Source organism: Panthera pardus, unplaced genomic scaffold, assembly GCF_024362965.1.
Source record: "Panthera pardus isolate Hobbes unplaced genomic scaffold, ASM2436296v1 HiC_scaffold_27, whole genome shotgun sequence".
NCBI classification, from domain to species: domain Eukaryota; kingdom Metazoa; phylum Chordata; class Mammalia; order Carnivora; family Felidae; genus Panthera; species Panthera pardus.
Genome location: NW_026526843.1, coordinates 123,615,933 through 123,632,070, shown reverse-complemented (window position 1 = coordinate 123,632,070; position 16,138 = coordinate 123,615,933). Strand labels below are relative to the sequence as shown.

The window sequence follows — 16,138 nt, the reverse complement described above, 5'->3', positions numbered from 1 at the left end:
TGTGCAATGGTTTATAAGGTCAGTAGCACAGGGAGAAAGGACTCGAGGCCACCCAGCTTGGGAATACGATTGACACGGTTCTCCAACACTACCAATTACATGATTTCTTAGGAATTGTGTGTTGTTAAGAAAATGTGTAGAAAAAATACATACGGAGATAAGGATCAACGCTAGACTTGCATAAGCTTTTAAATGTAGCATGAAGTGATGGAAATCCTAATCTCCATTCAACTTGAAGCATGTCAAGGAGAAGTTCTTTAACCTGGGGGCTCTGTGGTGTCAAAAGCATGCTGTGCAGATTAAATTCTGGCTTTCACTCAGGAGATGGGGTCTGGCTGTTTAAGCCTGCCGGATGCTGTGACTGGTGATTCCAGGCTATGCAAAATCTGACTGCGTGAAACCTTGAGATTCTGGGTGCTCAGTATGGCTCTCCTTAATTCGGCCTCTAAGACCCGACTAATGGCTGGGACAGGGTTTTGAGTTATTTTGATTGCCTGGGGGTCAATATTGGAGAAAGATGAGTGGTTGTTTTGGCTTCCAGACCTGAGGCGTCTGTCTGCAAATCTCCACTCTTCCTTATTTCAATAAGCCCATCGATGCCCACTTTATGATCTTCAACCCTCTTTTGGCAGTAGATGTATGTCCATAATAGCTTTTTAATGATGCCAGATGAAGAAAATTTGTGATGTTGAGATTTCAAGTCATTTTAAGATACTTTATGTACTTCTAGTGTTTAGCTTGATTATTAAAAACTCAGACAAATTATGAGAATAGTACAAAGGATTTCCACATACCTTTTATCTAAATCAGGGTACAGCAAACTTTCTATGACAGACGAGTAAATTTTTTTGGCTTTTTGGACATACGGTCTCTGTCGCAGCTAGTCAACTATTGTAGCACAGAAGCAGCCACAGATAGCATGTGCGTGAATGGGTGTGGCTGTGTTCCAGTAAATTTTCTTTACCAAAACAGATGGTGTGCCAGATACCATCCCTGTCTTTTTTTTTTTCTTTTTAATGTTTATTTATATTTGAGAGAGAGAGTGTGACCAGGGGCAGGGGCAGAGAGAGAGAGAGAGAGAAAGAGAGAGAGAGAATTCCAAGCAGGATTCGTGCTGTCAGTGCAGAGCCCGATGCAGGGCTTGAACTTACAAACCGTGAGAGCATGACCTAAGCTGAAATCAAGAGCTAGACGCTTAACCTACTGAGCCACCCAGATACCCTTGGGCCCTGGTTTTAGTTGCTGATGCCAATCTAGCTTTGCCAATTGTTAACTTTTTGTGTGTGTGGTATATTTGCCTCATCACTTAGTCTCTATGTATACATAAAAAAATTATATGTATGTATGCCCTCATAATTGTTACTTTTTTTTCAACCATTTAAGAACGCGTTGCAGACATCATGACTCTTTTACTCCTCAGTGCTTCAGCTTGCATGTCTTACTATGGAATTATCAAATTCAGGGAAATTAACCTGGATGTAATGCTATTCCATGTATAGTCTGCATTTAGATGTTCCTGTGGTGCCAGTAATGTCCTTCATAGCATTGTTTTGTCTGATTCAGGATCTGGCCCCCCATTGTGTTTTGCATTTGCTTGTTACAGATCTTTAGTCCCCTTTAGTTCGGAAGCATTCCTCTTTCTTGGTCTTTCATGATGTTAGTGGTTTTTTGTTTGTTTTGTTTTGTTTTGTTTGTTTGTTTTTTTTGTTTTTTAAGACTAGAGGTTTGTTGCTTCATAGAAGGAGCCTCATGGTGGATTTGATTGATATTTCCTGTGGTGATGCTGTGCCTCTCCCATTCCTGGAGATGTTACCTTTGCTACTTCATGAAGGCAGTCTCTGCCTGTGTTTTCCACTGTACAGTTGTGACTTTCTCTTTGTAATGAGTATCTTTTTGATGTGAGAAATAGCCATGCGAATAGTATTTGAAACTCCAGTGCTGTGGTAAAATTCTGTAGCAGAAGAACAGGCAGAATATCTGGACGCTAAGCAAGCATGTGTGGTCTTCAGTGAAACAGGATTCGGTGACCTGTCTGCCTCCAGAGAGTTAATGATATGCATAATGACATAGTTTAGGTGAGAAAGAGCTACGAGCAGACAACGGTTCTACCTTGATTAATGTCATTTTCCCACTTCCATTGTTTTCTGTTTGTTTGTTTCTCAACACCTTCACTGAAATCTAAAAAGCTTCTGATGTCAGAGTTCCCTTTATTGTGAGAGATAGTTGTGATAAAAGGGAGCCCAGATTTGTAGATAGACATGGTGGGAGAGGAATTATCCTTTGATCGTTTCAAAGAAAGTTGATTTGCGACATGAGATGTCTAAGGCGTAACGTTGTTGTGCTGGGTTGGCATGCTAATCCTCTGTGGTTTAGGCTCTGATGATGGTTCAACTGTACTTCCATAGGATGTCTGCCAAAAGATTTCATTATTTGGGCAAGACCCAGTGCGCTTTTCGACACACAGGATTGTAACAATTTCTATACCAATTTAGAGCTGGAGGGAGTCCATGAATACTTCTAAAGGCAGTCGGGTGCACATATTTTAGGAAGTATATTGAAAAAAAAAACCCCACTTCATCTAAAAACCAGATCTACAGTTTCCCAGAGAAACTGCTGCCATTAATTTAGAAAACAGAAATGGTCTTTGGAAACCTCTCTTGATAGCATTATTATATGCTATGAATCTATACCTGTCTGAAATGAAAAGTTGGATTTTTGTGTGTATTTGTATGTGGAACGCAAAACGTACTCCTTCTCTCCAGGCAACAATGCAGACAAAAATTAAATATAAACTATTACTTGCTTCCCTATTATCCAACGGGAATTGTGTGTGTGTGTGTGTGTGTGTGTGTGTGTGTGTGTGTGAAAGCATACCGTATGTGCTACAAAATGCACAGTGCCCTAGTCTCAGATTTTTCCTTTTGATCCCACCTTCTGGCCACACACAAGAATAATACCACCCCACCCAAACATAGCTGTTGGAATTTTGGCAAAAAAAAAAGAAAAATGTGGCACTTTTAAAACAATTATTGGAACATGCTTGAGAGACAGGAATGAAAAGAAATTGTATTTTCTTCTTCAGTTAAAAGAAAAAAGGTAGGTATCAGGGAAACAGGAAAGAACTAAAATTCTTTTCATTGGTCCTTTAGATATGGAACAGAACCAGATTCACCGAGCACCTATTTTGTGTAGGTCTTTTAAAAGATTGTCTTTAGAAAATTTATTTCAACATGATCTTCTTTGGCAAAAACATTTGTACTCTTTTCTGTGTCGCAAACGTATGGTTCAGAGAGGTTAAAATAAAACTCTAATGGGGAGAAAACATGTAGCATGTGGTAGATGAGGAATTCTCCTCCAGATTAATCTGACTCTGAGGATCCATGGTCAGTCTCTTGTCCGCAGACCTGGCAGGAATGATCCACTTCTGTGCTCTTGTCTCTGAGACCTCTGAAGCTCAACCAGAAGAATTGCACTTATGGAGGACACCTTCATCTGATCACTTTCTCACTGTATTAGAAAACTCTCACTGGAACGGCTATTCTTGAACACTGTCTTATACCCCTACATCCAAATTCTTACATTCTCTAAGCCGAACGTTGGAATTGAAGGACCCGTGTCCAATCATAGAGCCGTGGACCGAAATCCTGCTGACCAGCCATGGTGTCTACAAAGATATTTTAGTTTCTGAATCTGGAGGATGTAGGGTTGGGATAGATGACCAGCAGAGCTTCCTTGCCTCTCTAGAATTCTATGTTTCCATATTGTAGCCCCTGAAACATTCGCTGGGACCTTGGTCAATTGATTATTTCCTGTTTGTCTTCCATCTTCAGCCATCCCTTCCTTCTCTTCACCAACATGGTCCAACATTTATATCTCCCTGAGTTCCAGTCTCCTGTTCACAAACAGAAAAAGGGGAGAGAAAAACATTTTTGCTGAAGTATTCAGTGTTGCCATTGTAGCTCTTGAATATCCCAACTCCCCAAAGTCTTGACACTCTAATCTTCATATTTTCTGTATTTCCATTTTCACATGTAGCATGGACGTTTGCTTATAAATAAACACACCTTCCTTCTTTTCTTCCTTCCTTCCTCTTCCCCCTTCCTTCCTTCCTTCCTTCTTTCCTTCCTTCCTTCCTTCCTTTTACTTTCTCTTTCTCTTTCTCTTTCTCTTTCTCTTTCTCTTTCTCTTTCTCTTTCTCTTTCTCTTTCTTTCTTTCTTTCTCTTTCTCTTTCTCTTTCTCTTTCTCTTTCTCTCTCTCTCTCTTTCTCTTTCTTTCTCTTTCTCTTTCTCTTTCTCTTTCTCCTTCTCCTTCTCTTTCCCTTTCCCTTTCCCTTTCCCTTTCCCTTTCCCTTTCCCTTCCCTTTCGTAGACTTAGAGAACTTGGAGGAAGTTTTTCCTGTGCGTGTAGTTCATAGATTTAGCAGACCTATCACCTAGTGTGACACTGTGGTAGATGAATTCTGGAAATATTTATGAAAGGAATGAACGAATGAATGAATGGTGTAAGAGGAAAAGCAGAGAAACTTATAAATGCCCATCGTTTCTTCAGCCTTTCTGCAAAACTCCATGTCCACAATTCCAGTAGCTTGTTGGGCATTCCTTTGTGTACATCCACTGGACACCTTGAACTCCTCACGTGAACCCCTCAATTGTTAAACACCTGCCCTACGTTTGTTTCTCCCACACCCTCCATCTGATGGACACCATGGCTTCCTTTCAGATGGAGGTTAGAAGTGTTGGGGTGTTTTCCTGTTCTCATATCTCCCTCATGCCTATCTCAAGGCAAACCTGTAACCCTGTCCGGAGCAGCCCTACATCGCCTTTCATGGGTTCACTCTCCTTTTCCTTGTATGCAGTGTTCTCTGCCATCCAGATGCCATATCAATGCTATAAACAGTGGACAGAAGCTTTGGAAGACATTGCAAAAACTGCTCTGCTTTCATTTGCTGCAAGACCTCACTTCTGTAATCTAACACCTATTTCAGCTCTTTCAGGGCTCCTGGACCCAATTCCAATGTGAGGGGTTGTCCCCCTCCCCCAGCACCAAGCAATTCCCAGACACCAGCAACATGTCTGAGAATTGATTCAACTCAATTCGGACATGACAGGGAGGCATCAGATCCCACAGATCCTATGAGACTGCCCAGCTTGCCTCCAGCTTCATTGGCCAATGCCAAATCCAGACTGGCGATAGATTGGAGATGCTCATGACTCCCTCTTAGGGTCTGACTGATTTCCTAGAGCAGCTCACAGAACTCAGGGAAGCACTTACATTAACCAGTTTATTAAATATATGATACGGGGAGGGGGGCACCTGGGTGGCTCATTCGGTTAAGTGTCAGACCCTTGATCTCAGCTCAGGTCATGATCTCGTGGGTTGGGAGATAGAGCCCTGGCTCTGTGCTGACAGCATGAAGCCAATTTAGGATCTTCTCTCTCTCTCTCTCTCTCTCTCTCTCTCTCTCTCTCTCTCTCTCTCTCATTCTGCCCCTCCCATGCACATGCTCTCTCTCTCTCAAAGTAAATAAATAAAACAAGCAAACAAAAAGATATGGGATATGAATCAACAGGCAGGTGAAGAGTTACATAGGGCAGGGTCCCCAACAAAGCAGCTTCTGTTTTTATGGAGCTTGGGGCCGAGCTCTATGGCACATGGAAGTGTTCGGCTTGCCCAAATGTGAAAGGTACCTGGAAAGGATTAAAAAAAAAAACCAGACCTCTTGTGTGTGTGTGTGGTTGTTTTTTTTTTTTTAGGTTTATTTACTTATATATTCATTTTAAGTAATCTCGACACCAAACATGGCTTGGACTTAGGACTCTAACATCCAGATTTGTGTATTCTTACAACTGAGCCAGCCAGGTGCCCCAGTCCTATTTTGTTTTTATGAAGGCTCCATTACACAGCCATGATCAACTAAGTATTAGCTGATTCAGTCTCCAGCCCCTCTCCCCTCCCCAGAAGTCAGAAGGTGGGACTGAAACTTCCAATCTTCTGATCAAATGATTGGTCCTCCTGTCAATCAGTCCCTGCCCTTTGGTGTGGTGGTCGGGGTGGGGGTTCCTGAAGTCACCTTCATTAATAACAAGACACCCGTTCACCTTTATGGCTTTGAAGCATTTGCAGGAACTGTGGACGAAGATTAAATATATCTGGCAAATATATTTTGGTCATCTGAAGGACCAAATATATATATTTTATAAGTCGTTGTATTGCATCAATACTCAAGTTGTCTTAAACACAAAGTGAGGCACGCACCTGTCTGTTCTAGGAGAGTTAGTGGCTTCTCACTGAATCCCAAGGGCCATGCTGCTAGCCTTGTGTTTTGCCACGCCTTCTCCTCTGTTAGCTCTCCTGCACCATATTCCCCCCACATCTATCATCCATGCCCCAGATCTGCTAAAATCGCTCAAGTCCTGCTCTTCCTTCTAAGTTAATTCATGAGTCCTCAATTCTATGAAATTCTCTCCAATTTTCCCATATGGAAACACATATCACTTCTTTAGTGTCTTCTGGCACATTCTTCTCTTGGTTATTTTATGCTTCATTGCTTTAGACTTATTTACATGCTTTTCTTCCATGCAAATTATATACTGCTTTAGGGGTGAATGGCTGACACATTTTCCTTCATCTTAGAGACTAGATGAATACATTGCATATAGGAAACACTAATCCTTGTTTGTTGATTTAGCAGATGTTAATTTGACCGGGTTGGATTGTACAGAATGCTGACTGCTTTGTTTTAACCATGGGTTCTATTTATTTAATGTAATGTAATTATGGGTTCTGTTCCTTGATTATTGGACATGTGTGAAAATTTGAATTTTATACCAACCTTTTGTGCTTCAGAATTTATTGTAATTGCTAGTTAGGTAATATAACTTCCTTTGCTGGTAATGTATATAAGTTAATATAATTTCTTTTTACGAAAGTGTTTGGTTAAATGTAAGGTATGGAAATTTGTGCTAACCTGTCCAGATGGAGGTTCACCAAAGCAGTAGCAATAATTTCCCTCTCTGTTACTACTTTGGCTCGTGGGAGTTGGGTCCCTTCGTCTGTGGTATGAAATACTGAGTCTTATTGGTTATGATTTCATAAGTACCTTGGAATTTGTAACACCTAGGGCATTTTGGAGCTGAATCCTTTCCGAGATCATAGTAATTCAGTAATCTTAGAGATTTGTGAAGTACTTTTCAGTTTCCAAATCCCTTTCACATATATTATCCTGTGAAGCACTTGTAGCAGGTGGCGTGAACAGCACAGTGTTCTGTAATGGAAGTAACATTCCTTTGAGTGTGCCAGAGCAGGGGTCCGGCTTCCAGTTCCGGAAGTTTCCACCACAGTCACTTCCTTTCTTTACTCAACCTCTCTAAACTGCAGTTTCCTCTCTGTAAAATCTACGAATAATAGTACCGCATTGTATGTACCTCCACAGATCTGTTGTGATGAGGTGCCACTAAACAAGTTCAGAAGTGCTTTATAAATCGGTAAAGGGTTCTGGCGCTCTTTGACGTTCAGTAAAATTTCGGACAACAGGAACAACTGTACTCTCCTGGTGGAGTTAGCGCGTGGAGACCGAATATGTGATTTTCCCACAGCTGCAGGTTAGACACATGGCAGAGATGGGGCTCACACCCAGGCTTTCTGGGCCCCTGTTCTGCGCTGGCTGCATTTCTGTGGTGCACGGGATGTTCCTGAGAATCTGTTCTGGTGTTTGTGTGCTTGGTCCCACATGCCTTGCGAACGAGGCTTGTACACGGCCAGCAGACACAGCCCTCCTGAAGAGTTTATAGTCAATTGGAGACAGTGTGACTTTAGTACAACTCATAGTCAACATGAAAAACTTAAAATGTGAGAGGTCTTGGGGAATGCTTGAGTTGCAGACGGGGAATCCATGTGTGCTGTGTATGTAGCAGTGGTCAAAAGCAGGTGGTTTGAAAGAGCTGTTGGTCAGAGTGGACAAGGACAGAACAGACTCTCTTTAAGGAAGAAATATAGTAACTCAGTGGAAGTTGAGGGGTCTTGCTTTTGGGGAACAGAAAAGAGACCAGCTTCATGGCAAAGCAAGTCATAGGAGGCTGAAGAAGTTGGTTAGGCAGGATTTGCTGGTTGACCAGATGTTCTGTATGTAAAACTGTATATTTGAGGCTTAATTGGATAATTACTGTCTAATTTTGTCAGAGAACTCACATTATCAAAACCATGTCTTAGAAGGATGGATGTGACCAAAACATGTAGAATTGTGGCATAATTAGAGGTGACAGTTCTGAGTTAACCTTTCCTCCTCTATCCTGGGCCACTTGTTTCTCAGGATCAACTGTTATTATGACTAATCCACTGCATTTCAGTTGCTTTTTTTTTTTTTTTTTTAATTTCTCAACCTCAGCACTATTGAATTTGGAGCTAATTTTTTTTTTGTCACTTTTTGGGAGGTGGTGAGGTGGGTACTATCCTGTGTGTTGTATGATATTTAAGCAGCATCCCTGGCCTCTGCTTGCTGGAAGGAATTGTTACTTGTTCTCACTTGTTACAAACAAAACCATCTACGTATATCACTAAACATTCCCTGGAAGGGCAAAATTACTCCCATTTCAAAACCACTTAGAGCAATTAAAATAATGTATCTAATATTTTATGCTGTAAGTAAATAGCAATAAAATTACCTACACAGCGCTGTGCAATACATTTAGAAGTCGTAAAGGTTTACATAGAGTAAGTATCCTGGCATCTCTGAAGTTTCGCATGCTGGGCAGCTCTGGCCGAGAACTAGAAGGCAGTGAATAGCACTGTGTCCTAGTCATTGGGCGAGATCTCCACTTTACGATTCTTTTTAATCGTAACTTATTCCTCCTTCACTCTCACTCATTATCTGCTTGGTCCCTGGGCATCTTTGAGTGTCCCAGCTCCAGGAACTGCTTATGAAAACATTTTAACTCATCAATAAGTTTGCTTAACAGATGTTTATTGAGCTGGTACTATACGTGAAGAATCTTGTAGTAAATGTCACAAGGTTTCAGTGCTCAGTGCTTACATTTTAGTAGAATATCGTATGTACAGGTTTTGTATTACTCTATGTCAAAATATAAATGTAATACAGAATTATCACCTAAGGAAGTGATATTGTAACTGTGTCTTTCTACATGAAGTGAAAAATAATTGATGCCTAAATTCCAGATGATGATCTATGTGATTAGCTCTGTCAGCTGATTGTTTAAAAATTTTCTCTGAATTTTGAAGTTTTTCTTTCCTTGCGTGAAGCAGTAACGTGGGAAGGAATAATTTCATAGAGTTGATCATCCTAAGGTGTGAAAGCTTAAAACACTTGCTAAAATAGTAACTTGTTGTTGTTGTTGTTTCTTTGTCATTTGATCAGGGCACTCACAGTTGTCATATGTAGTAAATTCCAAAGCAATCGGCTGCTTGTAGTAACCTTTTTCTCATGGAAATGAGATTTCAGTCTGCCTTCTTTGACAAACCTTTTTTTTGTTTTGTTTTGTTTTTAATCTGGAGGAACAGGATGCTTTTTCTTGTTTGAAGTGTGCGAGAAATGGTTGGGCTTTTTGTTCTCCCCCTCTCTGGCTTTTATTGCAATCATTCTACCTGGCTAAGAGCACTCTAAAGAAATAGAGCTTTGGCAGACCTATCCTGCAAAGATTTACTCTGATTTCTATATCCAGGCTTTTCTTGTCAGATAGCTTTCACAGAGGATTATTAAAAGAAAATGTTGGTTGGCATGAATAACATTTCGTGATATATCTTTAGACACTGATGACTACTGGTTATTGGAAATAAGGCAAAGCCTGCAATTAAAATAGAACTTTAAATGAATTGCACATACTGATGCTGCACTTGGCAGATAGATTTCAGATTAACAAGAAGACAAGTGCGTTATGTATTGCTTCCATTAGCATTTCACAAGTAGGCCTGTGTTTGGAAATGATATTTCTTTCGTATAAGGTATTTGTTCCACAGTCTGTCAGGAATTGGGTTATGTGGAATTGTGGAGGTTTCAAAGGATTGAAACTTAAAAACACTTTTTTTTAATGTTTGTTTATTTTTGAGAGTGAGAGAGACAGAGTATGAGTGGGGGGAGGGGGCAGAGAGAGGGAGGGAGACACAGAATCTGAAACAGACCCCAGGCTCCCAGTTGTCAGCACAGAGCCCGACGCGGGGCTTGAACCCATGAACTGTGAGATCATGACCTGAGCCGAAGTCGGACACTCAACCGCCTGAGCCACCCAGGCACCCCGAGGATTGAAACTTTTTAATGCACTGATGTCTGTAGTTGTGACAATGCAGCTAAGCACGTATGTAGTATCGTGTTTTCACAATTTACATGTTTGGTAATGATCCAAAGCTAGAATGACATAATTTTGAGACATCGTTAGCCACATTGCATTGAGCAGTTTTACGTGGAACGAATGTCCTATGTTTCCTGAATGAAGTGACAAAGACTTCATTTGTAAGTATAGCTGAACTTGTCTCTCTGAAAAATACCTAGACCTTATGGAGTGGTCCTCAAACATGATGGGGCATGTCTTCAACTGAACAACATCTCAAGGTATCCTCAAGAGTGCCATTTATTATCCCCAAATGGTCTTGAGAAGGAAATAGGTCTAGATATACTTAGTAAATGACTACTAAACTTTGTGGCTAGGAATCAATGCCCAAAAACGTACAGAGAGCTCTGAGGATAAGGAAGTGGACTTACCTTCAGGAAACAAGACTGACTCTTTAAGGAACTCGTAAAATATGTCGGGTAGACAAGTTTTTAAACAATTTCATTGCTGTTAGAAACCGGTGTTCTTTTAGAACTGTTATATTGGCAAAACCTGTGATTTGCTCTAATATGCTTGGGAGGGGTGAACACCAGTGAACTGGGGACAAATCCGTGCAGGCCTTAGAGAAGTATCATGAAAGAGCTCAAGTTTTAAAAAATAAAATACGGGCGTTTGTGGGGCTCAGTCCGTTGAGTGTCTGACTTTTGATTTCGGTTCAGGTCATGATCCCAGGGCCGTGGGATGGAGCCTCATGTCAGACTCTGTGTGTGGAGCCTGCTTGGGACTGTTTCTGTCTCCCTCTCTCTCTGCCCCACCCCCCCATGCTTGCAGGGTCTGTCTCTCTAAAGTAAATAAAAAATTAGGGGCGCCTGGGTGGCTCAGTTGCTTAAGCGACCAACTTCGGCCCAGGTCATGATCTTGCAGTTTGTGAGTTCGAGCCCCATATTGGGCTCTGTGCTGACAGCTCAGAGCCTGGAGCCTACTTCAGATTCTGTGTCTCCCCCTCTCTCTACCCCTCCCCTGCTCACACTCTGTGTCTCTCTGTCTCTTAATAATAAATAAACATTAAAAAAATAAAGTAAAAAAAATTAAGATTGAGATAACTGAAAAATGAATTGTTCCTATGCAACACTAAAGAATATAAAATATAAAATATTCTTACAAGAAATAGGTTTTTCTTAAAAAATAAAACAAGAGACATTGTGAACTCTTTTTTTCCATCGAATCCTGTAGCCGTTCTTTTTGCTCCCCTAGCTTTATTGAGATTTGATTCACAGCGTTGTAGAAGTTTAAGTTGTACAATGTGCTGATTTTTTTTAACTTTTTTTAATGTTTATTTATTATTGAGTGACAGAGAGACACAGAGCGTGAGCAGGGGAGGGGTAGAGAGGGGGATACATAGAATTTGAAGTAGGCTCCAGGCTCTGAGCTGTCAGCACAGAGCCCAATGCGGGGCTCGAACTCACAAACTGCGAGATCATGACCTGGGCCGAAGTCGGACACTCAACCAACTGAGCCACCCAGGCGCCCCACGATGTGCTGATTTGATACAGGTATCTCTTGAGAAAGGTGTACCACAATAAGGCAGTTCTTTTTAAAGTTTAGTAAACTTCAGAATTTCCCGGGAGAATTTGTTACAAGGGATTTCTGGGTCCCCATCCCAGAGATTCTGACTCTAAGCCTAGGGGCAGAGGCTGTGAATTTGCATTTCTGATAAACTACAAGATGAAGTTCATGTTATCCGCCAGTGATGACATTTTGAGCACTTTTATCATGACAGATTGATAGTTGACACATGGACAGCACTTTGTTTTCATATGTATATATATTTTTTGATGAAAAGAAAAAGACAATGGATACCTGAAGATTAAGTGTCACCATAGAGTCTTCGGTCTAACGGTATTTATTTATGTATGTATGTATGTATGTATGTATGTTTATTTTTGATAGAGAGTGACAGAGAGCAAGTGGGTGAGGGGCAGGGAGAGACGGGGACAGAGGATCTGTGGAGGCTGTGTGTGGTCAGCACCGAGCTCGATGTGGGGCTCAAACTCATGAACCCCGAGATCATGACCTGTGCCTAAATCAAGAGGCGGACACTTATCGGACTGAACCACCCAGGTGCTGCCAAACTAGATCTTTATTTTAAAAACAGAGGGGGAGGTGACTACCAAGGACAGTGAAAAAACACTTTCAGTATGTATCCTGAGTTCTAGAGTATGCATATCTGGAATTTAACTGAGAATTTTGACCTTAATTGAAAACTTTGTCAATAATGAAATAATGATCATAGATAAAATAATAAGGACCTTATGGGTGCCAGGGTATTTAGATGACTGACATTTATTTTATTTTATTTTTAATTTTTTAATGCTTATTTATTTATTTATTTTAATAATTTTATTTATTTTTTTAACGTTTATTTATTTTTGAGACAGAGAGAGACAGAGCATGAACGGGGGAGGGGCAGAGAGAGAGGGAGACACAGAATCGGAAGCAGGCTCCAGGCTCCAAGCCATCAGCCCAGAGCCCAACGTGGGGCTCGAACTCACAGACCGCGAGATCGAGACCTGAGTCGAAGTTGGACGTTTAACCAACTGAGCCACCCAGGCTCCCCTTAATGTTTATTTTTGAAGGAGAGAGAGAGAGTGTGAGCGGGGGAGGAGCAGAGAGAGAGAGAGACAGAATCGGAAGCAGGTTCCAGGCTCTGAGCTGTCAGCACAGAGGCTGACGTGGGGCTCGAACTCACAGACCGTGAGATCATGACCTGAGCCAAAGTTGGACGCTCAACCGACTGAGCCAACCAGGCACCCCTAGATGACTGACATTTAGCTACATGACTGTTAATTTTTTTGAGAGTTAGAGAACACGTGTGAACGTGTGAGCCAGTGGAAGGGCAGAGGGACAGGGAGAGACAGAGTATCCCAAGCAGGCACAATGCCCAGCACAGAGCCCACTGCGGGGCTTAATCTCTAGCCCCTGAGATCGTGACCTGAGCCGAAATCAAGAGTCAGACACTCGACTAACTAAGCCACCTAGGCTGTTAATTTTTACTAATTAAAACTTGCTTTAAAACATAAAGTTGAGAATCAAATCTCCACTGTATTAATGTAACATTTTAATTTCAACCATGAGGACTGGGTGTTATCTCTTATGTATTACTATATGTTATATAGAGTGTATATAGTACTATATATTATTTATAGTACTGTATTTTATGTGGTATATGTAGTGTATATATAGTGCTGCAGTATTCATAAATGTGTGTGTGTGTGTGTGTATGTGAGTATAGATAGATAGACCCATGGTATAGTATATATAAGGTATATAGTATACATGTAATATATATAGTACTATAACTTATATATTATACTAGTGTTATATATAGTAGTAAACTATATTATACATGTATATATACTTTATCCCATAATCTTTATTGTTACTTATATAAATATGTATACATTTCATATATAATATATACTATTATACGTGCTGTACATTATTATTATTAATATTTATTATGATGGCTGTTATTGAACAATGGAGCCTAGCCATCACCTCTGATGTGTTTAAATATATATATGGTGACAGATTTTATACATATATTCAGGCTTTATTCTGTATTCTGAATAGTTTTTTAATATTTTTAGGTTGAATTTATATATTCTTTATATTTATTTCATAAGTCTTTATGTTACAGTGTATTAAATGCATTTTGGCAGAGTAATTAAACTGGATACGTGTTCATACTGGTGGACCCATTGAGCTGAAGGCATTAGTTAACAAGTACCTATTACATATATTTAACACACTGAAACTTCACCCAGTCACCTGCGGAAGAATATATAGAAATAGAGAAAAAAGGGGCGCCTGGGTGGCTCGGTCGGTTAAGTGTCCGACTTCGGCTCAGGTCATGATCTCCCAGTCCGTGAGTTTGAGCCCCACGTCGGGCTCTGTGCTGACAGCTCGGAGCCTGGAGCCTATTTCGGATTCTGTGTCTCCCTCTCTCTCTGCCCCTCCCCTGTTCATGCTCTGTCTCTCTCTGTCTCAAAAATAAATAAACATTAAAAAAAAATTTTTTTTAAAGAAATAGAGAAAACAGGCCCATGTTGCCGGTTGAAAACAAGTCCATGGTAGAGTTTATGAAAAAACAAAATTCATCTGTGACAACAACCTGTAGAAAACATTTCTTCTGTCCTTTTTTTAAAGACTTCGTTTTTAAGGGATGTCTCCATCCAACGTGGGACTCAGACTCACAGCCCCGAGATCAAGAGCTGTGCGCCCCACTGACCAAGCCAGACAGGAGCCCCTAGAGAACCTTTCTTACTGAATGCAAATACTTGTCATCTAAATAGTGTTCTGCCTGGTGGTGGGCACCACTACCTTCCCTACATGGCACCTGCAGACGGGGCAACTTTTCTCCGGTTGTGTTGGTTCCTGTTCTGTAGGGATGGCCCTGCTCATACAACGTTGATGCGATCCACCGGGGAGCTGGCTTTGCTAAACAAAGCAGATGAGCAGACACGGAAAAGTGAGGCACATGGGGTTTCTTCCTTTGGCCTTGTTCCTGTCCATTTGTTTATTGACTCTTCTTGTTGCTCTCTCCCAGTGTCTGGAGCCGTGCAAGGACACCTGGGACCTACAGAAGGAGCAGTGCCACAGCCTCTGCGAGGTAAGACCGCGCCCGTGTCCATCAGGGGAACCGTAGCACGCGGTGTAAATCTCCACAGGGATCACTGGTATGGAAGGGCACCCGCCTTCTTCTGCAGGTTGGGGAGATCAGTTTACTTCGGCAATGTGTGTGTGTGTTTCTGTGTGTGTTTCCGTGTGCGTGTGTCTGTGTGTGTGTGTGTGTGTGTGTGTGTATGTTCACGTAAAAAAGAAAAACATTATTGAGCTTTCTTAAAACCTAGCAACCCCCTGCTTCCATTATTGGTTAATCAGACACACAAGAATAGCTTTTACTACATATGCTTCGAGACTAGAACCTTTTTAAAAGAATTTTTTTTCAAATGTTTATTTTGAGAGAGACAGAGACAGAATGGAAGCAGGGGAGGGGCAGAGAGAGAGGGAGACACAACATCTGAAGCAGGCTCCAGGCTTTGAATTGTCAACACGGAGCCCAATGTGGGGCTCTAACCCATGAACTGTAAGATCATGACCTGAGCTGAAGTCAGACGCTTAACTGACTGAGCCCCCCAGGCGCCCCAGGAGACTAGAACCTTCTTAAAGGTATAAACTACGGCTGCCCTCATGGGCTATTCTGCAAGTAACTGTCAGCATGATGTTGAAGTTTACCTGCTGGTGGGAGAAGACACCCATTTTATATGTAGTGTGGTGCTCAACATTTCCACATCATTGTTCACCCCCTATCCTGGGCGGAAGGCTTAGCTACTTTTAACTGTATGGGAGGTATCTTACTTGCCCTGTGCTCTCAGGTAGGTCATGAAGGGTGTTATTGTCCTGGAAATTTCCTGTCTAAACTCATCAGTCATGCTCCAGAGGGGACAGCTGCTCTACTGGGCTGTCTCCTTCAGAGCAAACCAGGGGTCTGACCCAGCCTAGGATGTGCTCAGACACAGCCAGGAGGAAGGGGAGTCGGGCTGAGTGCATGGTGGCCTCTTGAAGAAAGGAGAATGGGGGAAGTCCACAAGGCCTGTGCAGAGCAGTGGTTGGGGAGTCTACTGTGGCAATCCAAGAAGCTCTGTAGGGAGCTGTGGGGAGCCAACCAGAAGACACGCCCCACGGCATCAGAGTGACATGATGTTACCGGGCTTCTCTGAACAGAACTGGAGGCTGATAGGGAGCTCTTCTGAGCTCCTCCAGAGAGACCTAGCGTTCCAGCCTTCCCCCGCGTGAG

The 16,138-nt window shown here is 41.7% G+C and overlaps 1 protein-coding gene across 2 annotated transcripts in view; it reads left to right on the top strand.

Annotated features, from left to right (window-relative positions):
* The window catches only part of ANOS1 (anosmin 1), a 180,077-nt gene that overhangs the window by 95,309 nt on the left and 68,630 nt on the right, over positions 1-16,138 (top strand). For both annotated transcript variants that reach the window (XM_053891890.1, XM_019417786.2), the window contains exon 3: positions 14,888-14,950. In XM_053891890.1, coding sequence (XP_053747865.1) covers positions 14,888-14,950 — 63 coding nt within the window. The remainder of the gene's footprint in view (positions 1-14,887; positions 14,951-16,138) is intronic.